The sequence below is a fragment of the Argopecten irradians genome, chromosome 12 (assembly GCF_041381155.1).
Source record: "Argopecten irradians isolate NY chromosome 12, Ai_NY, whole genome shotgun sequence".
In the NCBI taxonomy this organism is placed as follows: domain Eukaryota; kingdom Metazoa; phylum Mollusca; class Bivalvia; order Pectinida; family Pectinidae; genus Argopecten; species Argopecten irradians.
The window spans coordinates 7,033,519-7,059,759 of NC_091145.1; the positions used below are offsets into that span (position 1 = coordinate 7,033,519).

The window sequence follows — 26,241 nt, forward strand, 5'->3', positions numbered from 1 at the left end:
TACCAATCCATCTTTTTCCAGACGACAATATTCAAAATACTCATGTTCATCCAACAGACAATTCTAATATCATGTATTTTAGTGATACCTCCATCCGATCTACTTTACCTTTCTATAAAATCGATTTTTTTTCACTTTCCGAGTAGTCATTTGTAATGTTTCCATTTTATATGTTTGTTGGTCACGGTACCGGTACTTGCCATTATGGACAAAACAAAAGCCCATCTTATCTCTGACAAATCAGCCGTAAAACACTTGAAAGGAAAGTGTCGTTGTGCGTACAGTTTGTACTATGCACGTGCCGGTGAACGTGTGTGTGTTTTTATTGCATTTTATCTTGATGTGACAAATAAATTAATTCCACGACAAATATATAACATACCAATCCATCTTTTTCCAGACGACAATATTCAAAATACTCATGTTCATCCAACAGACAATTCTAATATCATGTATTTTAGAGATATCTCCATCCGATCTACTTAACTTTTCTATAAAATCGATTTTTTTTCACTTTCCGAGTAGTCATTTGTAATGTTTCCATTTTATATGTTTGTTGGTCACGGTACCGGTACTTGCCATTATGGACAAAACAAAAGCCCATCTTATCTCTGACAAATCAGCCGTAAAACACTTGAAAGGAAAGTGTCGTTGCGCGTACAGTTTGTACTATGCACGTGCCGGTGAACGTGTGTGTGTTTGTGTTTGGCTACACGTACATTTTGAGATTGACAGGAAGCAGGGGATTCGTTCCACAAGTATACACAACGCGCCACCGTTTAAAGCACAGCAAGCGTTAATGAGTGGGAGATTGCTATCATAGCTGTTTAGTTGTCCACACAACAAGGTCTCATTAGGCCGGGGCTATATTACAGACACGTTCCGGCGGGATCCTTGTGTCTGTGAATAGGCAGTTATTGGCACCACTTGTTGGCGCGGGTGACCGTTTTATCGTGTATCACGTACAGGTCCGTAGCGGTAATAGTATGAGGAGGTATCTCTCATTGTTGTCTGTTATAACAGTCAATGCTAATTACCTCATCATTGGTGAATATAGCGACGAAGAAATTGAGTTTCTATCCCAATTGGTGAATATAGCGACGACAAAATTGGGTTTCTTCTACAATTGTTAGTGTTATTTAATTTTCATGGTTTTGATTGGCAGCCACAATGACCTCTGGCAATAGCCTTTTTATAAATTGATTGGCAGCCACAATGACCTCTGGCTATAGCCTTTTTATAAATTGATTGGCAGCCACAATGACCTCTGGCCTTTTATATATTTGATTGATGCGTTTTGTTTACTGATGAGCAAGTGAAGACCGCTTAATTCACTTATGAATGATAATGCACACAAAAGAGTCACCCTAATCGTTGTGGTGACGTGTGGTCATTTCGCGCGAAATATTGACATTAATTATTTTATTGAATTTGATTTAATAGTTTATCACTTAATCCGCCTGATATCCAGTAATTTTGTCCATGTGATATTTTATTGCATTTGTAACTAAATGTAATAAAACCTGGAACACATTTCATAGGCTAGAAATTTATTGTGACGTCGGTCAACATTGACGCGACTATAGGAAGTCGAGACACAATAATGGCGGCCTCCGCTGATGTTTTCTTGAGATGAATGTTGTTGTAGCTGCATTACATATGAAACAATATATGTTGTACTCCATATCATGATTTTATGAAACTCGTCTCGAAGTTTCAATGTTTGGTCTGCAAGGCTTGAAAAAAAAGATATAATATGAACACAAATTAAGATAATTTATAATAAAAACCTATTTAAGATCCTTCATTGTATATACTACATGTAGTAAATATTATATGAACGTTTCCTATATTTTCGGCTAAAGGCACGTATCATGGAGCCCTACTGAATACGTAAGTCAGTAACACATCATTTTGTTCCCCTAAAACATATGTCGACAATAACTAGATGTTGGTATTCAAAAACCTGATGTGTGTTTTATATAACATTTTCTTTCCGATCTTAGGAGTGCAAGGTATGCCATAGAATCCTACAGCTCACGTCTAACCTATATTGCATATAGACGAAAAGTGTTGACTTGAATGACGACAATGTAATGATAATGGGCACGTTTGACCTTTGAAGTGTTTATCATAGCTTTTAGATGTCAACGTTACAATTACCTTAGATGTTCTACATACGGTGTTACCTTGACCTTCTCTATGATAAAAGTCAACGAGAGTTAGTTCTCTTTATGCAAGTTTGTAACATCCTGGTTATGTGATAGAGTGATCTGCCCTTGTTCACGTAACTTCCGCCTAGGTTGATTTTCAACCACGTTTTTCAACACAGCAGATGTGTTTCTATTTGTTTTAATTAAACTCCTGGAATACTTAGGACGATTACCCGAGGGTTGTTAACTTATGAGATTTACCTCGAATTTTATATTTTGTGTGGTTTGCTTTTGGTTTACTGGGTTTTGCGTTCTGTTAATTGCTAGACTCGTTTAATGGTGGCCTCCCCTTGGCGAAGTGCCTTGTCTGTAGTTTTGGAGGCAGCTGTATTTTAGTGTTGTGTCTCTTTGCGATAGTGGAATCCTTGTCCTTTTTGGTGCCATAACACTGATACATACCTAGGAAGACATTGAACAACCCATTTAATACATCGTATGCTGTGACCATGATGTCCTTAACTTGACAAACAGCATAACGTCTTAGGTCCATGTAAAGTAATGTGAACCGTTTTGTGAGATTGACACTTTTTAACACAGATTGCGTGGCATGTAATTGTGTATGGGATTGTAAAAACCTTTACAAAGCCATGCTTTCCACATACACGCCAGTACCTAATGCTCTCTCACGAAGACTAGATCGCCTGGAGAAATCTGGCATTCCATGCGGCCAACTTGTAATTGGATATTTCAGTTTAATGTGTAATTCACCAAGTCTAGTGAGGTGACGACGCCAATTTTTAAAATCCAAATAACGGTTTGTCAGTTTCTTCTAGGAACAATTTGTCACTGATGCCGTTGTGGCCGATATACGCTATTCAGGTCACAAGCTGGATAATTTAATCAAGCTTACAAAAACGCCTCACGCACAGTCTAACACAGAGGTTTAATCACGCACCTCACAGAAAGAAAGGGACATGGTGGGACCAGTTATACTGTTAATCGTCTTTCTGTAATTAACGATTGGATCTTCCATTTTACTTGGTCTTCAGTAAACATCGTTCAATCTAAAACGCAAAAAAGGAAATATCGGCTAACTTTATGTGTAATTTTCTCAAGTGGAATTACATCAGGTAATAATCAGATGTGGAAGAGATTCTATTTGGATTCTGCAAGTAAATTGTGATCAGAAAATTATACATATGGATTCGTAACAGATATAAATTTTACTAAAACGTTTGAGGTTCAAGCTTTTAAACTGAATTGGTCTTAGGTATAATGGGAATATATGAAGCTAGTGAATCTAGGACATGAATTAGAGTTATGTCACATAGGCAAAGAGTTTTAATCAAATTATCTTCTAACTTAATTAACTGACCATATCACTACGAGCTTGAGTTATTTATCTGTTTTGAAAATCGCGATTTTGTAACGACGTGGCATTTTCATAGTAAAATATAAATTTCAGTGTCTTGAAATTACGAGATCGATGTAACAAATGTGATTACAACAAATCTGCTTAAATTTTCTGATACACATTTATGAGAACAAACGGATAGTGATTTCAGATGATAGACAAGTATGTGTTTATTACTAGTCAAAGTTGACAGAGATGCAGTGACAGCATGAGTATCCTTTGCGTTCCTAACAGAAAGAAATCTTACTGTTGATGCTATTTAAGATGACTTTCGTGCAGTCATGTTGTAAACAAATATTTAAGATAAAAACAAATAATCGCATCTATACAGGATCTAAATTAGTGTTCATTTCACATTAGATTATGTCACAATGGACTTTTAACCAATGAAAATCGCTCATAGTTATAATACATTATTGACATATGCGTAAGTATTCCATGGGTGAAGTCACTAATATCAGGCGGATTGTTTGATAAAGGGGGTTTATTTAGATATGTCCGTAAGATGTGTAGACTGCAAAACATCGCCTAATGTAACGGACGTGATCTAGGAAATTAAAAAATGACCTGTAGAATGGTGTGCGTGATAAAGTTAGGGTTTGTTCACGTGTACCGCATAGCTGTAAAATCGTTTGCCAAGTCTATTCCAAGGCTACATCGGAGGACGTTGACCTCAGAACTGAAAACCAGTGCTCAAAGGGAGAGAATCACAAGTTAAGAAATGAAAACTACTAAAAGTGCAACCATAACCCGCATTTGATCAAATTACTTCAAATTCATGACGTAAAAAAGAAATAATAGAAAAAGAAATTGAAATGAAACAGTTATAGTAATTATAATGGCATCATACATGTTTTTTAATATTTTAACAAACTATTTATAAGGAGATAATGTGAATATTCTAAGACTGCTATTTTGTCCTATTTGTTACATACCACCAGATATGTCAATGAAAATTATTGAAATGAAAAGTCTTTTTTGTAACCCTTCTTTTTCTTCAATTATTGAACGAGTCGATACATCGTGTAGGTAGATTTATGTAGGCTACACTGTATGCTTGGTTTTCCTTCCGTTTTTAATAGGTATCTGAAATGAAATATCTTGAAATATCTTGGCCCGCATTACTGTTTGCATTATATTATGTAATCGTGTTCGTTTTGTGTGTCTTGATAAAGGGGCAGATCGCCTCGAAAATTTGACAATATTTTTGTCGTCACGGTTGGAGTTACTTCCTTGTCCAATATCAATAATGAAGATATACAATATTGATAGTAAAATACCATCATCCAGTTAAGTTAAAATTACCCCAAAAAGTACATAGTATATTAATTTTTATATTCTATCAAACTTTCGAGTTCCATGATTTATAGGAACTATTCATTGAAAGTACGCCTCCGTTGCACCGATTAGGTTTCATTATCGAAACAAAGTTCAATCTTGTAACCGGATTAAATATTTATAATATATATATTATTATGTGCCCGCTATTTTACTTGAGCTCCATGTTATTTTTTTCCATGAGCGTTTAACATTTAAGGTGAAAACCAAACTTACCCCTATTCTTTCGGTATGAATCCCATCTTGTCGTTTGTTATAAAAAAAAGACATGTAATATCATAGTTTCAGTCGGTACTTCACATGAAAGTGACGTCATAAGCAGATTTACAAAGTTTTGTAAATCAAACTATTTATTTCTATTTTTCTGTGCCTTTGTCATAACGCTTCAGTGAGATAGCACTATAAAATGGCAACGTTCCACATGAAGACGCACCACGATTATACAGTACCGCAGCAGTCCACAGCCTGCAGATATTCACATAAAACATTACTGTCTTTCTAAACAAAATGATAACAAAGCATGTAAGAAAAAATGTCCGAATTTTATTTGTTTCTTGTACTCTTGGAATGGTTTTATGCGACATAGAGTTAGTCGGCTAGAGTGTCTGTGTCAAGAGTACCATATAGCTATTAATTTTGTTTTTACTCGTTTGTGGTATGCATTTGTGACGGTTATTTCGAATGGGAGCGAATTTAGCTAGCTATGTGAGTGCGTGAATCAATGTATTTAAACATAACAAAAAATCAAGTTACAAAATTGTCAAGAATGTGTGATAATCATTTTGAATGGGAGCGAATGACGGTACTTATGTGAATGAGTGAATCAATAAAAATATAAAAATGTGAAGTTAAAAATTGTCAGGTGCTTGTGACAAATTACTTTCATTGATGGCGAATTAAAGTACTTTGTACCTATCTTTGTGAGTAATCATGAACCAGTGTAACTATCCAAAGACATCAAAACCTATGTAATGCCAGTTAAACTAACACTTACCTTGTATGTTGTTATTCTCAAGTTAAAATTGTCCAAGCTTGGTAAAATCAGTAATAATACGATCCTGTATGCAGTTTGATTGACAGGTCTTTACGTCGTTTTTCCAGTTATTACATTTAAGGACTGATCTCCAATTTGACTGGGAATACGGTGGTATTACGCAGTTGGCAACGGTCACATACTACCTACCGTACACACAGTCAAAATGGAAGATAAATCCTTATATTACATCCCTAGGCCTGTTTTGTTTTAAGGTAGAATTAGACTGGTAATTGCGGTCGACGTCGTGGTGCTAGGTTACATAGACTGCAAAAACGCTAAGTTATACGAAATCAGACGAGGACGACGAGGAGGAAAATGTAAAGATCCAGACATAAATTGTTTGCGGTGATCAACCGTCATTAAGACAAACATTAACATGACATAAATATGTGGATTTTTTTTCACGGTACTCGTATCAATGAATTCGAGTTTACTTGACCATAAAGAAACCGACATGTAGACGGATAAGTTTGTTACGTTCTGTGTACTTTAACCTTTTGTTTCTCGCTGATTGAATCGCACGACGAACGAATGTGACCACAATGAGATTAGTCCGCCAGCCACATTGGACCGATGTATCTCGTCCTATCGAAGTGACCACTTCTCAGCATCCCCGACGCCTACTCGCTCCAGAACAATCAAATATTGAAACTGTTGTTTACACATACCAAATTTTACAAAGACGTATACTTTTACCTCCGTGTTAAAATGTACATTTATTTTGTACACATATAACAGTATTTGAAATTGTATTTCTTAAAGGTATGTTTATATGTTGTTACATATATTATTAATGCGTTTAACGAAAGGTGATGTCTTTATTTCGTTAGAATATTTTATTGTCTACTGATTTTAATGATAAACATGCTATTCCCGCTGATGTGTATAGTGAGTGTGCCGCATTCTTTTATTGGTATTTGACCTTGTAGTTTTCTCCAAAATAAGAATTCGCAGATGTTGGCGAGGTTAATAATTATATAAAAAAATATTATTATGAAAATGCCAAAGGTATTGCAAGGTACACTAAATTTTATGGAAAAAAAATCGACCATTGTAAAAGCAGGATTGCATAAAACGGAATATGTCTACTAGAATATACGATATATATATTATATGTGTACTGTAATCGAGTACATGTCCTCATCATTTCAAGAATTTATTGGGGAGGTAATGCAATTGATAGAACAATAAGCCTTACATACAGGTTATTGCTGCACAACAGGTGATTGCTGTTCCGTATATTACATACGTCCTGTTACGTCATAGATATACAAACTCACTGGTCAGAGTGAGTATATCATATATCACGTGATAAGGGCAACTGACCATAACATGGGTCTGGACAGAGTAGCTATACTGATAGTTATCAATCTCCCTGACTATGATCCACTTGCATGTTACAAGGTACATAATACCTGGTATTGATTGCTATCACATAAATACCCATTCATACACAATCATATTCCCGAACCAATGGGTAGATGATATGCAATCCGTTTTAACGCATAATATAAGCACTGACACATATTTAAGTTCTCTATTGGGACAGTCCAAATTGTTTTATAGTGTTAATACCATCAGCAAGCCGATGGAATTTTGAATAGTAAAATCGGATTGCAATGAATTTTGGATGACCATAATTTTTTTTGTCGTCGAGGAATATGATATGTAGATGTATATTTAATATTCGCTGTGTAACTACTACTCTGTATACGTATTCCCCTGTGAGCTCACCGCTCGGAATACAGCGTCCATATACTTTGTAAATAATGGAGTGAAACTTATGGCAGCTTTGGGATACCTCGCCATAGTCCCTGTTTTTGATGTAGAAGTCAGTTGATGTATTAGGGGAATCTATGGGATACGTTACACTCTGACATATGCGAGTAATACGGAGGGACGCCAAGGAAAACCACCATCACAAAATAGTAGGTACCTGGTTCAAACTCATATATATGAAAATTGATTATTTATGACGTCATATAGTAATTTGACGATGTATTTAGTGATTATTTCAGAAATCTGATTTTTTGTGTGTGTGAACTAAAGCGATGCTTTGACAACTGATGGCATTTATTATCTTTTTATTTGATATACTGATCTTACAATGATGGCGCTACATTGTACAAACTTGGTAACAATGTCAAATGCCTTAAGGGCTTGGTCAAGTTTGCCACGGAATGTTTCAACCAAGGTTAAACCTAACCTCAATAATGTTTACCTACAATATGTCCTGAAATCGGGGGATGGAAATTCCACGAATTCGCTTGATCAGTACAATGTTGGCGATAAACTTTAATTTATCGCGTTTGTACAAATGTTACTGAATGATTTCGTCATTTGTACCCGTTGTGTCTGTCGGAGCATCTTTGTTCGTCGTATTTTCTCATTACTTATGCAACAAAACAGTGTTAACAATTTATTTTTCACTTTCATTTTGTCTCTTCTTTCAACTACTTCACTAGCTTTGATCGAGTTGATAAATCTCTGTGATTAGATGTTACATAAGACATTTTACCACTGCTATGAGATACAGAAAAGAATGGTTTTTCTTTTAAAATTAATTTTGTAAACTTCTTACAGTTCCAGGCGCATTCTATCATATTGGTACTTACCAGGGAGGGGGTTAATTAATTAATTTAAAAAAACACAGAAAAACATGACAAAAGGTAAGGAGAAAATCTGAAGTTATTAATAAGGAGTATTTTTTAATATTTACAATGGTCTCCATTGAAGAGAGTAAGGTAAGGGATATCATTTAGCTTAAAACCAATCGTGAAAATAGACCCCATTAGTATAACAGAAATAATATGTGTTTTTTATGACTTCCAACATTCTTTTTTTCGTGAGTTTTTTTTTAAGTTATGAAAAGTTCGTGAAATTGGAGTCTGTTAGTTTAATCAATATCATTGTTCCGAGTACAAGGATATCATGATTATATCACTCTTTGATGAAATTCGATTGTTTTAAGTTTTAGTGCCGATGCACCTTTATAAGCTTGTAGTTGTGAAAAATATGAACCCGTGTGTGGTGAGAGTGTTTGTATAGCACATATCCCATACAAGGCAATTTAATTAACTCAGCAATTTAATCAGGTCAAACAGCTCATCATGTTAACTTCACCACCTAAAGCATATTTCATTTGCGTAGTATTTTCTTATCTGCCTTTGTCTTTCTACCAAGATGATATTGGTGTTGACATAAAAGACAGTCTTTTTTAATACGGTTCCTTGTTTGTTAAGTTCATTTATAATTAATATAGTTCCTTGTTTTTGAATTTAATTTATAATTAAATACAGTTCCTTTTTTAAAGTTTATTTACAATTAAATACAGTTCCCTGTTTTTGAAGTTTATATGTAATTGAATACGATTCCCCATTTTTGAAGTTTATTCATAATTGAATACAGTTCCTTGTTTTTGAACTTTATTTATAATCAAAATATACAATAATTGTCATGTTCCTCATTCTACTATTTTTTTCACTTCAGGGGCTTATTTTTCAAACATTTTTTCAAACAAGCGATTTTTATAGTTCTGAATAAGATCATGATCATATATCGCTAGTATCCGCCTATGATGGCTTTAAGTCAATGTCGACTTGAGCGAATTAATTATACCTACTCGTTCCTCTTGGCAGTGAGAGAAAAACAACCATCTTTTCTCATTTCCGAACATTTATTCCCTCTCTCACAGGAGAACTCCACAAAAGGGGAGATAATCATTATGAAAGAAACATTCTGAATTACAAAAAAAGGAGATCATCTATTATGATACAATGACATAAAAGTGCATACGTACACATGTGAATAGTTATAATATATATACCATGTATATAACACGCCTTTGTCCTTGTACTTTATATTGTTTATTCTATTCATGTGACCGTGTTTGTTTTGTATGTCTTATAAAGAGGCAGACTGCCTTGAATATTTGTTGTCCACATGGTTATATAACCACATATATGCATATCACGCATTTAGTTAACTTAGTCTTTGTTTGTATCATTTTATTGTTTACTTCTTCGCTAATGATTGGAATGTAATATAATCTGTACGACACAATTTTAAAAATGCCCATCCTTGCTAACACGTACATGTGTACGGTATTCATACACCAGTAGTCGCTGAATACATGCAGTATCTGAAACCAATTCCGCATTTTGCTTACATCGTCTCATGATTCCATCTTTGAGATAGATACAAAAAGGTACAGGAAAAATAATGAAATCTAATAGACGCAAGGAGAGTATATATTTGTTGTTGATATATATTGTTATATTGTTTATATTGTATGTATCATTTCATTGTTTACTTCTTCGCTAATGGCTGGAATTTAATATTATCCGTTGCATTTTTTACAGGTTTTTAAATGTCCATCCTCGCTACATGTAACACGTACGGTTTTTATACACCAGTAACTGGTTAACACAGTATCTGAAACCAATCCCGCAATTTGCTTTACATCGTCCTATAATTCCATCTTTGTGATAGATACCAAAAGGTGCGGGAAAAAAGAAATCTAATAGACGCTAGGAGAGTAATGAGATTCCTTTGGGCTTTGTCTTTCTCAGAAAATGCAGGTGTTGTAAAACAATGGCAATCGATAGTCTGGGAATATTCCAACGTAACATCAAGCAATTCTGATTGGAAAATAGATGTAGAAGAATCTAGTTCTACATTTGTAATACATCTGGTATCGTGCTGAATTTGGCACATGTATATATATATAAAAGCACAGAACGGCAATTCAGGCTTCATTCAAATGTATAAATGTATAGGTTATATTTTTGATGTAGCGGTTATTTTTATGTCTATATAAGAGTTCAGCGAGATTAGAATCTGTTGACGTCCCGAGGCACATGACACGATCGGGATATCAAATCCGAGATTTGCTTCCCAGTGTCGTGACATCATTAACGTCAATGAAAGTTTAAGCCATAAATCAATCAACCGGCGATATATATATACTTTCATGATAGGAAAGAATCATTATCCATGTCATAAACATTCCGGTAATGTTATCTTCGCGCCTCTGTGCATATGTACTTCAAGCTTTTACAATACGGCGACAAAATTCCTAACAATACCTTCCTAAATACCAACAGTAAACAACCGTAAATGTAAAGTTACAGACCGTCGATACGATTTCTGTGATATATCATGAATTTAAAATAATTAATGAAGACTTATCTGGTACAAACAATATGTATTTATTTTCCTGGGTGTCCCTGATGTGTGGGTTACGCCAAAAACAAGCAACAAGGTTTCTCATAATGAAATAGACAACTTTTATTTTCAATCGGTAATGAGATAAAAAAACGATTACAGTGTAGTTCAATGGTGCATCTAATGTGAAACTTTCAGTTTTCCAAACCCTCTTTTGTGTCAGTTATGTTGAAATGGGAGTGCTAACGTCTTCGTAACGACATTTTGTGGTTGTGGAGGACGATTTTTAAACGAAAACTATATTTTAATTGTAGAAATCTTTTTAAAACACAACTAGAAATTCGATTTAAACTACAACTTCAATGGTTTGGCTATATTCACTTCCGGATCTTATGATTCAGACTTCTCAAATGTGACTGAAACACCCGATGAGTTCCGAACGCCAGTCTCCGAATTAATTACTCTGTTGGTATTGTATTTGTTCCTGTTTTAGTGACGATGTTGTGTAAGCATTTTGGCAATAAGGATTTTTAGTACTTTTCTTTTTGAAATTACATTCAGGCTGATTTTGCATATGTTTTATAATTGCATTTCACAAGATATGCATGAGTTATCTAGAACTTAAGTGGTTAGTTATTGTTATTCAGATCTGAATGCATCATAGTTATGAAATTAATTTTCTTAAACATTCAAGGTAGTTCTAGAAGATAAAGTTTTAGAAGTAACATCTTTAGTTTTTATTTATTTTGATTGGGGTTAATTCCGATACATATGAAAAACAAGCGGTATATAGGTACAATGTGAATACTGATTGACAAGAACCCAAGTGTCACTCGGTGAAAATCAAGTGAGATTGTTCTGGAGTAGCGATTGTTGCCGATGGGGAAACCATCATTTCTAATCTGCGTTCAAACGAAACAGATAATTAAGATTATTGTAACCAACAGTATAGTTCATGTTGAAGCATCCAGTTCCACTGAACTCCACTATCGGTGCATAGAGAGAATTCAAAATGTTGGTAAGCAAAAAAAACAACCCTGTATTGTGATATACGACTAACGGTGTTGGCCTAAACGTACTTGTTAATGCTACATTGAGATTGGCGTTGTCGAATGGTTGAGACAGATAAAGATAAACGTGTAGAAATAAACAGTTGAATCATCTGCTAGCTACTACAATTTTTCTTTGTTCTATAGTGTCGGTCCCGACGGAACAGTTCCATGAGCTTGACGAGTCCGTCGTCAGAGAGCGAGGGTGAGCCTTCACCGTTAATGCCAAGAAGAGGCCGCCGGCTTGCCATAGTTGACACGTCGAAGGTAAGTACATCTGATTCTCTGTAACCATGTTTAGCTTTGATTTTTGACATTAAGGATATGTTATGAACATGACACAAAGAGTCCTAGCACATGAATAATTGTTATCATTGCCAAACCAACTTAAATTCGCTTGCAGTAAAGTTTTGCGTATTTCGTAGTAAATTAAGATTTGAGGACGTCAATCACAGCAGGAACTTTTCAATTGTAAGTCAAATGAAAATTTAAACGGTGAATCGCAAAACAATGTCGCCGTGAAAAAGTAGTAAGGAATTTAAACACGAAATTAGAGCGCAGTGAGCTAATTAAAATATAGACTGGTTAGGAGTTCTGTTGTAGTTTTTTTAGATACAGGATGTAGTTGTTCTTTTAGTTGTTTTACAAATAACATTCAGTCGGCCGGTGGACTCCTTACTCATGGTAACTACCCATGAACTGTCATCAGCAGTATGGTTAGGGAAAATGATGGTACTAGAGTTTTGGGCTATATACTGTTATTTCGACAGTAATCCTGATTGAAAATCAGTTAATATTCTCATAAGCAGTGGTAAGTCTTTCCTATTAATAAAATGGAACATGATATAACAAATACCTTTATAAACAAAGGTTCTCGAATTATGAATATTACTCTGTGCCAGCTCAGAAATTCCTCTAGCAATGTAAATTCTGACCTATTTCGCGATCATTTGAGGGATTCTCCAATTTGTTCTTGTGGCCTTGGTGATGAAACAGCCGAACACTATCTTTTCATATGTCCTTTATTTAATGAACAAAGATCATCACTCAGAACCAAAATACATAACTCTAATATTCCCCACTCGCATTTCAACACAAAAACTTTACTGAATGGATGTGACAATTGTGATGAAGAAAAAAATACATATTTATTGCAATGCATATCAGAATATATATCTGAAACTAAAAGATTTTTTTTTTAAATTTTTCTACTATGATAGGTTGGAGAGATACACTAATAATAATATTCATTCATAATGTAATGTTAAATGTTTTAATATTTTGTTGATAATTGTACTATACCGGATTTGTTTGGAGATGGCAAATACAGGCTTTGCCTGTTGCCAAATCCATTTGGATATTATTTGCAATAAAATTTGTTGAAATGAAAATGAAGTCTTTCCTAGAGAAACATTCTTTGGCGGCATGTCTGATTTGCTAAAACTATGGATTTTGTATAACTCTTTACTTGCGAGAAAGCAGTTGAAATTCCAATGATTTTAAAAACTAGTGATTTTTGCATAATGATAAATTATCAAAATACAACTTAGTAGATGAATTTTAATCGATTCCAAATAACTGTAAATGAGCAATACTGGCTTCAGAACATTCCACAAGTAGGGTAAACAAAACATGTATCAAACAACCACAGCATACCAATTATACCGTGCTGTTCTATGCCATCCCAGTGTGTATTGCTCTTGTCGTGTTGCATCACTCAAGTTTTATCCATCTGGTTTTCCCCTGTTAGTTGATAAAGCATCAGTTTACTTAAATGTAAACTATACAGTAGGAAACAGCAGTTGATAAATTCGGTTTGGTATGAAATCGATATCAATGCGAAACGACATAATACATGTAGCAGATTTTGGACACATCAACTGGATTCTTAGCTATAAAAAATATTTAAGCAATATCGTGTTTTCAAAGACCCTATTTTTTCACAGGACCTAAACTCAATTAGCCGACAATTTTTTTTACCGTGGTTCGGTTTTAATTTAAGTTGCCTCAATTATTAAAAGTTTGGCCTGTTACTTTACTGAAAAGATTTAGAATAACGAAATACTTTAATATTTTCTGTTTTGAGGTTATTTAATATTTGATTGGCTGTTGTCCACCGGAATCATTGATAATTACAAAACACTTTTGTTATCAAATTGAAGCATGTTGATCAATATTTTTTATGAAAGTGTGAAAGATTCGCTGGTTGTATCGTCTAGGTACTTAAGCTACTGTACATGTGTCATGTTTTTAATTATCAAGATATTGATTTCAGGAAAGTCTTATGTCATTTTGGCATTTTAATGCGTGTTTACTTAATGTAAAAGGATGTTTTATCTTTGATATATAAAACAAGAAAAAAAATCACAATTTAGGTATGGTACATTTGAAACGAAACACAAGGTACAAATAGCCATAAAAATATAAATTAACCTTCTTCTAAAATCAGGATTCTGTATTTTTCACTTTTGAATATTTTAGCGATAATGATGAGCAAAAAATAATACATTGCCTGCCCTCTCTATAATTTTTGGTTAATACAATAAATTTGCTTTTCCCTTTACTGATCATGGTATCTTTGTTCCAAGTATTTTAGGATACATGTACATTGTTTAATTGTACTGAAACTTCCTTGACAATATCTTGAATATGTAAAGATTTAACCTTTTATAACCAAATGGCGTAACGTGACAATGAAGTCATAACTTTGTACCTGCACTTTACTATGAAAAGACACATAACCACGTGACTATTAGATGTATCCGACAGCACGTTTAACTTGTTTTAGATTAGTTTATATTTGTATAAACGCCATGGAAGATTATATTTGGTATTTATGGGACACAATTAGAATCCTGTGATGGCTAACGTCTTTATTTTGATGGCCATAATGATTCAGTGACGACATTTGGTTTATATATGTTGGGATAAGTGCCATTTTGTATCAGGAATACAACACTCCAATTTGTTCAGTTTTTGTGTCTTAAACTCTACGTTTAGCTTTTGTTTCAGTTTGAAAACCAAATCGATACACGGTGGTGTATGTTACCATGCGTACAAACATCGATCGTAAACTTTGATCATGTTTTTACTGGCAATTGTTGCCTTGTAAACGATAAATTTGTAAATAAATGCTATTTTGTATTTCTCCCCCGTAGAGACGCCCACTTAAGCCCTCATTGACGAATGAAATGTCTATATTTCTAGTTACACGACCCTGTATCATGTTCGTTTAACTTACCAGAAACATGTCGCGTTGCACTGTAAGATCATTTTTATCTTATATATAGGACAATAAAAACCATTATGATAAATGTTTTGGCATTGTATTCCATGTAACCAGCGTGGAAACTTTCGTAGGGACTAGGCTAATAGCTGTGGGGCTAGCAGTTACGAGACAGATGTTTAATCAATAAAATAAAACTACAAATTATAGACACTGTATACATTTGCCATCGAGATTTGACCATTTCTACTCAGATTCCACCACATTCTGTAATTGCTTTGGGAGAATGTAAAGAAGTGTAATGGCGGAAAGGCTTAGAATATTGTACCAGGTAATTACAATACATGAATACCAAGTAGATAAACCCGACACAAACACATTATATGTATATATATATGCGGGTTATTGGTAGGTCATTTCTGCTGGCATTTTACAATGTACAATTACTGATAATTGGTTTGACGTAAACACACACAATACCCTTGTATTCTTATACCGTTGTTGGATTTAAATATGTAATTCACATGACACTTAATAACATTGATTTGCGGACTAACCCCATTTGTTGTGTATTTGAACTGTATCTAATAATGTTTATATTTCATAGACAAGTTCTCTATATCTGAAAACTTCTTTCCATGCAACATATATTGCAAGCTAAGTTTTTTCCGCTTCGACGAAATATCGTATTTTTATTCTTCTATGTGTGAAGATTTGATTGCATGTAATAATAAGGTCGTTTAAAGCATTTATATTAAAGGTAGGTTTCGCCCAACCTAATATTTTTTTTTATATAAAATCCGATAAACGGAAGAAAAGTTGGAAAAAAAACATATTAAAAATACCTAAATCTTATTTCTGAATGCGTATGAGATGGAATAAATTTGTTTTTATTACAAAATTGAATGAAATCCTTGATTTATTAAGATATCAGGCTGGCAGAATAGAATACAAAAGAAGCTGCGATAGATTGTGTTGTCGGAGTTTCGTGTATGCGCATTGTTACGTATTAAAAGTGAACAAAATGGCTGAACGAAAGCGTGTGAGAAAAACAATGTATCTGATTATGTATATCTCGTGAGTAAAATTAGAGATGGCATCTAGCATAGAAGAAACAGAAGCCACATCTCGAACGGAACTTGCCCGGATTCTGTTGGGATTCGTGTTGCACGTGGTGAGTTAATTTTCTACAAATATGGCAACGAACATGCAGTAGCAGACTAACTACATCTATGTTTGATGTACAAGGCTTGCGAGCGTATGTTAGTAACTTGAAGTGTAAAAGATGATATGATATGTTGAGACAATTCATCGCACTTTGTTGTTGTTGTGCCGTGGCATGACTGTCACTTCCGTTTGTTGATGCGGCCTCGCTTTGGAAAAACATACGTCATGTTCTATGTAAAGCTTGATTTCGCTCTATTTTTAGAGGAGTATTTTTCTGTTCAAGCTAGGCAGCTGACCACCCATATTGTTCGCTGTATGCATCGAAAATGATCTGAAGATTTTGTCTATGTACAGGAAAAATTTCAATTTCGTAGTCTTTTTATTTCATTGGGCAAAACCTACCTTAAAGCAAACAGTTTATGATCAGTTTATGATCTGTCTCTGTGACAAATGTGTAATTATATCAATAAAGTTTTAATTAAATCAGTTTACACCAAACACGTCAGCCATAGTTGAGCCGACAAAAGAGATCTATTTTGCAGGGACTGATTCTTACCACGTGATTTAATGCATATTTTGATGTATCACGACTTCCAGACCTCTTCGCTCATTCACGAGGATGATTACGCACATCCAATCTACAATTGGCTTGTTGATAATTATTTTGTTATTGGTGTAATTCTAAGAAACGTTGTTTGTGTAATAAAATGTGATCTACTCTTTAATGAATAAAATGTCATTTTTGCTATAATATTAGGATACGATTAACTCATAAGAAGACACAACACGAACATACCGCAGTCTCCCAAAACACGCACCTCGCACTTCACACACGATACACACTGCATACATGGGAGGCCGTCCTTACAAGGTCCTGACTGTTAATATGACGTTAAAGCAATCAATCAATCAAACAAACAAACAAACAAACAAACATATGCTTCCGAACACTGATATAAATTCGTAGATGCAAAACAAACAATTCGCTTTTATAGTTTCTTCGATCTTAATGTAGTGTGGAGCTCTGGGATTATTTCTTGAATAGAGATATTTATGGATAGCTAATTCTGGGGTGTTTGAGATATCATAACATCGTGGTAAAGTACGATTCATCGTCGTTTAGTCGCAGTAAACTAAGAAATTGTGGTCCTAATTGCTTGTAGTTATGTTGTCATAAAAAATAGTGTCAAACAATGACGTCACAATCACCGAAAGATGTCGCTATTCAACGGTAGGTCGTACTTCATACATGTGCCGTTTTGAATCTCGAAATTGGCGTATTGAACCAATATACTAGAAATGAATGAATAATTAATCGTTATTTTTATTTTCGTAAAACTATAGGAAACGTTCCTACGCCTGAAGGTTCCTGTCTGTGTAAAATTTAGACAAAATGTGATTATATGATGTCAAGTCATGACATATTCATATTCTGCGTTGGATTTGCGTGACTGTGTTCTGGTAGGTACAAATACAGTGATGTAAAGTCGATCTTCAGTACTGAAAAATCCAATTCATTTATGACAAGGGAATGTGTGTTGCCGGGAGTTAATCCTATCAAGTCATATAAATATCAGTTGTTCCTAATCGTATAACATGTATTATCACTTTTGGACAGTGTACGAAACAGATTGTCATATTTCAAAAGCATTTAAAACATTTTTCGTGAAATACACGAGTAATTAGATTTGGTTTCAGTAGACGGCATTAAAATATCATTTTGATGCGAGTAATCATAAAAAAAAATATTATTAAATAACAAAACCGTTATCACGTCCTCGTTTGCTTGCATTATTTATCACATTCATAAATCCGGTTAAATATTTTGACATGAAACCGGCGATATCTTTAGAATCACTTTCATAAATGATGATTTAATGACTTGTATTAAGTGGTACTGAAATAATTAGCAAACGTCATATCAAGTGTTCATCATTAAGGTGCCTGTCAATTAATCCAGAATTACTTGTTTATTATGATATGTTTGCATGTTGCATATGACTGCTGTAGGTAATTAGCTGAGTATACCCAATCTCGTTCCCGTTGGTTGTAGCAGGCGAGTCTCGTTACCTTCGCCTATGTTAATGTCGTCAATTTTTGTGTCATTCATATACATAATTGTAGGTGATTCTCGTTCCCTTTGTCTGTGCATTTGTACACTTACATGATGATCTTCGTTATATTGTAAGGAGATACAACTCGAACATACCGCAGCCTCCCAAAGTATATAGAAATTTACGCAAAGCACCGCAATACATACACTGACACTGGAGACGGTCCTTAAATTACCCTGTCTGTTAATAGAACATTAATCTAATAAACTAATTCAAACCACAACACTGATATACCGCAGTCTCCCAAAACATACAGAAATTCAAACACCGTAACACAATGCACATATATGGGAAGCCGTCCATTAAAAAACAACATGATTGTTGATAGGACGTTACCACGCAGTATAACATCAGTATCTTAACAGTACATGGACTAACATACTGCAGACACTTTCCGCTATCAGTACGGTAACGTATTTACAAAACACGCTGACATTATACGGCAGACACTCAAGACTGATGATTGATTTTATGGGAAAACTCTTAAAGGCTTAATTCAGAATTTATTGGAATCCTGATAATTTTACAAGCGTTTTCATTCGATTACCTGTCGTAGGGAGAGCTTCCCTGTGTGGTGTCGTCTCTATGATAACGTTACTGCAATATGAGCAAGGCTTATTTCTTTTGGTCCATTGGCTAACAACGCTCATTCTAATTAATGAGTTCCTGTAGTGACGTGGTTTCCAATGGAGCCTTCTATCTGCAGCGCTCCTAATGACATAAGCGGAACACCTGTCGCTGATGAGCTCCATAATGTCTCTGTGCTTCATAACGAAAATACGATTGTTAAATTCGGCGCAGAAATTTGCTGCTGCCTAGCTGGTTGTAGTGACATAACCTAATCGTTGTTCAGTTGCGTATGGAAGGACATGGCTCTCTGCCTTAGGGTACAGTTGGGGGAACTACTTATAGATGTGTGACGCTAGAAAAATCTGGTAAGTGTTTACATTACTTTTTTGCAAGATAATATCTAATCAATTCACTTACTGAATACAACTGCTTGTTATCGGATTTAAATATTCTTATTTTCTGAACAGTACATAAAAAGACTGAAAAAGGTTTATCATTTTACGTTAACAAGAGTACGTTTATCCATAAATGTTTGTCGTTAGTAATATAAATACTTCATATGAATGTTAAAATTATTATCAAAAATATAAGAAACCGTTTAAATAGTCACTTATCAAATGCTGAAATGTTTCGAAAAGTACGTTGGAATTAATGACTTGAAAAATGTCACATGTGTTGCACAAAACTATCCGAAAAGCCACAAGTAGCTTTCAGCTAAATGTATATGATTTAAAGACGTTGAATGGATGTGTGTTGTGATAGATACACTTTTGACATAACATAACAATTTATTGCGTAACACATATTCTATTATCATTTAATGTTACATTCATATTTAGACAATACATATATCAAAACAGAGATAAAAAGTATCATATAATGTAAACATATCGATACACCGGTATAAATGTAAGATATAGAAGTACCTAAGAAGATGAATATCTGTCATGTACACAGTGAAATGTGTACTGATTTAACCCTATCCGATACTATGGTATCCACGCTGGATAATGGTTACAAAACTGTCTGTATTTGTATATGTACATATTTAAAGATATATAGTAAACATGTTTATGTAAAATATATTGGTTAATTTAAAACTAATAATAAGGCTGATAATTTGAAATTTGAAATTGGAGTTACAGGTCTATTTTAACTAATAACAAACATAATTAATTATATAATCTACTGAAGACAATAGAATCAGTATAATATAATAAAAAAGAAATAGAAATAGAGAGTATAAAGCAGTAAATCGCTTTTTTTATTTTAATTGATTAAACGTCATTTGATAGTCATTTAAGGACGTGCCGGGTTCAGGAGTTGAAGTATTCTTACTTGGGTCCCAGAGTGTACGGCTGGTGGTGATATTTTGGGTAATCTTAACCACTCGACTACGGCGGCCCACAGATACATTGGAAACGCTTCCATTGCAACAAAAGTATTCCGAGTACCATACCTGACACAGGTTTGGCATTTTCCCGTCTAAGCTCCTATGTAAACGTAGGGAATTGGGGAATTGGAAAATGTCGGTGGATAAAAATATCTCAGACGGGATAGCTTGTATAATGGTTTACATGGAAACGATAAAGCACGAACGATGTTGCGACGATGGCCCCGATATAAGACAAAACAACTGTCAGGGTTTATCTGATACTGGGGTGTAGGCAACATACTTACATATTCATTGGACTGTCTGAAACCTGTTCTACATTAATTAATATGATTTTTCATCAATATGATAATTAAATCATTTCGACAATATGTAAATGCTTAATTGAACGTAAATCATCTTTAAGAAACCAAATCATTCTAATTTTTATTCAAATCGCATATTTTATTGAAGGAATGATTTTCATTGTTTGTTGTGTACTGGTGTGAAAACTGCATTTTTAGCACAGATATTTTAAATGACGCGCGTTAGCACGTCATGTTGAAATATCTGTACAAAAATGCAGTTTACATACCGGTAAACAACCAACAATAACAATCATTCCTTATATTTACATTTCGACCGACCATTGCATTAACAATTAAACATTCGAATAAAATAAAACTCTGTTTTTTCAATGTTATACGATTTTTTTAACAGCCGGTCAATTGATGGAATCCCGGAAGAGTTAGCTTCAATTTGGCGGGAAATGTTGTCTAATTCAGAGAGTACACAAAATATAGCTCCACATTAACTTAATCTTTTTCATCCCATTTATACAATATTTGTTAATTATTTAATTTGCTGATAGATAATTAAAGATTTACATTGCATTCACATATGCAGTATATTAAAGATTTGTCATAGAGATACAATAGGCCTAATCGGATGCGCATTCACACTACTTGCGGAAGTCAGTGATCCGGTATGTGTATAATTGCGCGGCAACCACTGCGTTTACGCAAGTGTAAACAATTTCGCAGTAGGTAAGGTTATATAGCAAAGAGAAAACGTAAATGTAAATATAATCGTATTACAGTCAAAATTTGCTTAAGCGACCTTCTCTGTACAAGGGCGATCCACTAAATAAAACCGCCCTTTTTATGTGCAACGATAGCCAATTGCAAGACCTTTTGGCTTTTCTTTGAAGACCCCTCAGCGTTTAAGACTATTTTTCTGTGTTTCTTATGGCAGTTTTATCGGTACATTTACGTTATTTTAGATTATTTTTCGCTTAAGGCTGATCAGATTTAATTTGTCCTCTTGTGTTATCGTGTTAAGAAACAATGCTTAAATGGATAAACTATCACATGCTCTCGGTAATAATTTGATTTCACCAGGGCGTTATAACACCATACGGACCTCAGAGGTCCCGAGTTCGATCCCTGGCAGAGGCAGTTATTAAATTTATTGTAAATGCTGTACACTGTTACATTTATCCAAAGTTACAAATGTCATTTATAGACCACATGAAAACAATGAAAAGAATATTTTTGTTATTCATATTGGATATGAGTTATTTGATTAATTACAAGAAAAAATATTTTGAATCAAAATAAAAAAGTATTGCTATTGATACCAGTCTTGTTTTTCCCATATCATAACATTGGGTTTATGAATTTAATAGAAACTTTATTGATAATTCATAGGATAAATCACATTCTTTTAAATTTCTTTGAACGTAAGTTGTTTTAATAAATGAACATAATTCTTTGTACACATATAGATATCTCAACTACAAGAGGACACCGGACTGTATTGTCTGATGAGATTACCTTACCAATCCTATTGCTTTGACTCTCCCGTAGAATTATCAGCCTTATTCCTTAAGATATGGAAATGATAGGTAGTGCATGTACAATATTCTTAAAATAGCATTAGTCTTATCTAAAAGTTTTTGGGTTTTTTTTTTTCATTTGAACACATCACCATTACAATGTCTGTAGTCGTTTCTAGGGAAACCGATATTTCATTTCCACAATTACAAAAAGAAGTTTATACTATAGGCATATTTAATTAACCTATAATAAACGTAATTGGATTTTGTGCAAAGATTAGTACCAAGGGAATATAAATGTTTCATGTGATAACGCGAAGAGAATCATAACCGTTAGATATACATCTGCTATATATTTTATTACACTACCTAGATTTGACTAAGCAACACTAGATTATATCGCAACGAAACTGAACCGATACGATTTATATGAATGGAAGTCATTAAACTGTTGGGATAATTTCTTAGAAAAGTTATTATCCTATTTTTACTATTAATGTTTCTCAGTTTGATGTTCGAAGAAAAAGAAACGGACGAACCATAATTATGTTTCCAATGCATATCAGACTTCAAAATATATAGAAAAGAAAAATAAAAGTCTGATGTATGTGTTGTCATTGTACATTTTCCCAACAGTATCATCTCGTTCTTCCTACAAATGTTTTAGTGGGCTTAGCTATATGCAGTATTAATAAGCTTTAGCAAACGAGGCTTGAAATATCCATTTCGACTTATAAACATGAATGTTTTATTATTATCTCCCATGCATACAAACATATGATGTAGTTTCATTTATTTTGAAGTATTTTCATCGAACCATCGTCACAGAAGCATCATTATGCGTCAAAATTGGTGACGTCATCGACAATGTACGACGCAGTTACGCCACATGTAGTATTTCTGACGTCGCGTAATTTTTAGAGTGTGTGTGCTATCTTTCATTAACCCACATACTCCATCCCCTGTGTACGAGTATTTATAAAAAAAATGTTTCTTTTATATGTGAATATGAAGGATAGGGATATTGTACCATAGTGTCTCAAAACAGTAAAAGCCTAGGCTCATCGACGGTGTTACAACATTTTATGATCACGAGGACAGAATATCATTATCCTTCATATCAAGATATACAATAGTATTTTTCTCTCATGTCTCGACGTTTTTATTACAATTACACAATTTCAAGATCAAGTTATTTTGAAATATAATAAGAAAGGCGCGACTGTAATTCAATTCTTCATACGTGGAAATCCCGCGATATGATAACTAAAATGCTATCGTTTGCCTCCTTTATATAGTAAAATCAGACTAATTTTCAAATGAAACTCAGATATCGAGAAAACTGTAATCTTGTTGATGCAGTGACGTCACGAGGTTGTATGGCATGGGTAGCAATGTCGTGTATACCAGCCTTAGTCGACATGAGTGTAGTGAATGAAATGATTCAGCACTACACCAACCGGGTATCAGAGACAGAGTCGTATTTTGCCTAGCAACAACGGGATATGGTATAGGATAAGTTTTAAAATTATCTTTATTTCCTCGCCATTTGGTGAAACATACGTTGGCGCTTAACTAGCCAACAGGGAACGATTCCTTTCAACATACACTGACTTGACAAAGAATACGGATTAGAAATCAAATAATATGAGACTCCAATTATTTGCGTAGGTTGTGTAATATCGTAGAAGATATAAATTAACGAGGGAAGATGATGGGATATAAGCAGAGCAGGTGGAGAGATGTTTTCCTTTTCTAGAAAATACGTTACCATTACCATCAGGTTTTCTTGATTGTTGTGAGTTTATTGGTGGATGGTGTCCTAAAGGCGTTTGATGATGATACTGTGTAAATCTCTCATCTAGCATCGGAGGTGATGAATCAAATATTACCCACATCTGGCAGGCAGCAAATGCGGAATGTCGCTAAAAGTCGACACAGTGGGCTACCCATCGTGGCTCAATGCTTTTTCGTATAAGGCCTAGATACACTATGACCTATATAGATGGTAACATAGTGTCAGGTTAATATAAAACTTATTATTTTCTAAGATGGAAATCATAATTATTAACGACCTAATCACTTCTAGCGGCGTTCATTAAATATTTACAATTTGGCTGATTTGTTGATGTTGCTGGCGACAGATTTTGTACTTTTGGAATTACCCCAGGAGTTGTTTGGTCGGCTGGGCAGGGTTGATTTTAAAAATACATATTGTTTACGTGTTTGACAGACACAGTCTGTCGATTTGATTACATTCTATGCTATGAGCTATGAACGTGTTGAGGTGTACTTTCTCGGCAGCTTTCAGTGATTACATAGTGCGGTATTAAATCGCTAGTTGTTTATCTTTATCCGATGATGATCTCTGAATTGTTCTTCTGACGACATACTGGCTTTACTTAGGTCATAACGGAGTATTGCAGGCACGATTTCCGGCCGTCTTGAAGTCGATGATAAGGTAGATAATAATTTACTTATATATTGATCGGAGTTTGACAGGGTAATAAAACCACCATGCATTTACATGATTGAGATTCGCTTACATGTGCAACGACGGCAGACGTTGACGTGACGAAGTATATAAATTAATGGAAACTCTTTCCGCAATTTCAATTTGAGAAGGAATTTCATATGGGCGTCCCGGATTAATCATGTTAGATAGTTAATGGGTTCTTGCCCCGGAAGGATTTTCGACACTTTCTATCTGTCGAAGGAACGGGAACGAACTCAACGGTGTGGGATCTTAACCTTCCCCTAGGTAACTACTGCATTCTGATTGTACGTGATTTGGAGAGATCTAACTAACAGTTCGTGCCTTTGGTTCTACGGGCGAGGTCATACGTCTCTTTATATTAATTCAGTGTTCAATGTTCAGTGGTGTGGTTAATGTTTAATACAATAACGTGATATATGAACAAAGATGAATCGTGACACCTCCGCACCTAGCTATAAGACGAGATTAAAGAGTATCCATGGAAACTGGCTATTATATAAGATATAAAATACGAAAGTTATTACTTCAAAGGACTGAAGAACAAAACGGCCGTTTCATATTTGCATTATGGTGATATTTGTGAAACGCTTGATATATAACTACAGAAAATATGGCTTCATTTCAACAGAGTTACGCGCATTTTGAAATCATACCATATGTGTTTTTCTTTTTTTGAATAGAATTACATCGAAACAAAACATCTGGTGTTTGAAGGTTATCAAATAAAAACAAACATTTGTTGCATAAATCATATATGTATTATAGTAAGAAGCCTGTGTTTTCATTCAGAGACAATCTGACGGGCCTATATTAAGCTATGCCTTACGAGTTTTTACTTCTATTTACAGAATTGTGGTGAGTCAGTGTCGATGTCTTCGGACGCAACGCCCAGTAACTCGTGTGACGAGTGCGATACAGATAAGTAAGTATTGAGTCGACACATCAACTCATATCAACTCACATCAACTCATATCAACTCATATCAACTCATACCAACTCATCTAATCACGTCAACTCGTATAACTCATGTCAAGTATCATTAACTCATATCATCTAACATAACTCATTTCAACTCAACCCAACTCATATCAGCACTTAATCAACTCATTTCAAGTAATATATTATCTTAATAATAAATTTTACTTATATTTTACCTTAGCACTTTTCGAGCTAACGTTCTGCGTTTATTCAAGCAACAGTGCACACTTTTGTTATAGAGTATTAAGGGTAATGAACCGCTGAATTACGCTTATCTATATCCTCCGCACTAATAAATCCTAACTTACAGTTGGTGCATTTGCA

General features: G+C 34.4%; 1 protein-coding gene across 5 annotated transcripts in view; it reads left to right on the forward strand.

Moving 5' to 3' along the window:
- The window catches only part of LOC138336363 (pleckstrin homology domain-containing family G member 7-like), a 70,556-nt gene that overhangs the window by 12,443 nt on the left and 31,872 nt on the right, over window positions 1-26,241 (forward strand). The window contains exons 1-3 of one of the 5 annotated variants that reach the window (XM_069285812.1): window positions 7,718-7,869; window positions 12,304-12,423; window positions 25,788-25,861. In XM_069285812.1, coding sequence (XP_069141913.1) covers window positions 7,822-7,869; window positions 12,304-12,423; window positions 25,788-25,861 — 242 coding nt within the window. In that variant the 5' untranslated portion in view covers window positions 7,718-7,821. Of the gene's footprint in view, window positions 1-7,717; window positions 7,870-12,303; window positions 12,424-19,407; window positions 19,599-24,830; window positions 24,904-25,116; window positions 25,204-25,787; window positions 25,862-26,241 lie in introns of those variants that run through there. The other 4 variants (XM_069285811.1, XM_069285813.1, XM_069285815.1 and 1 more) reach the window with 4 other exon arrangements.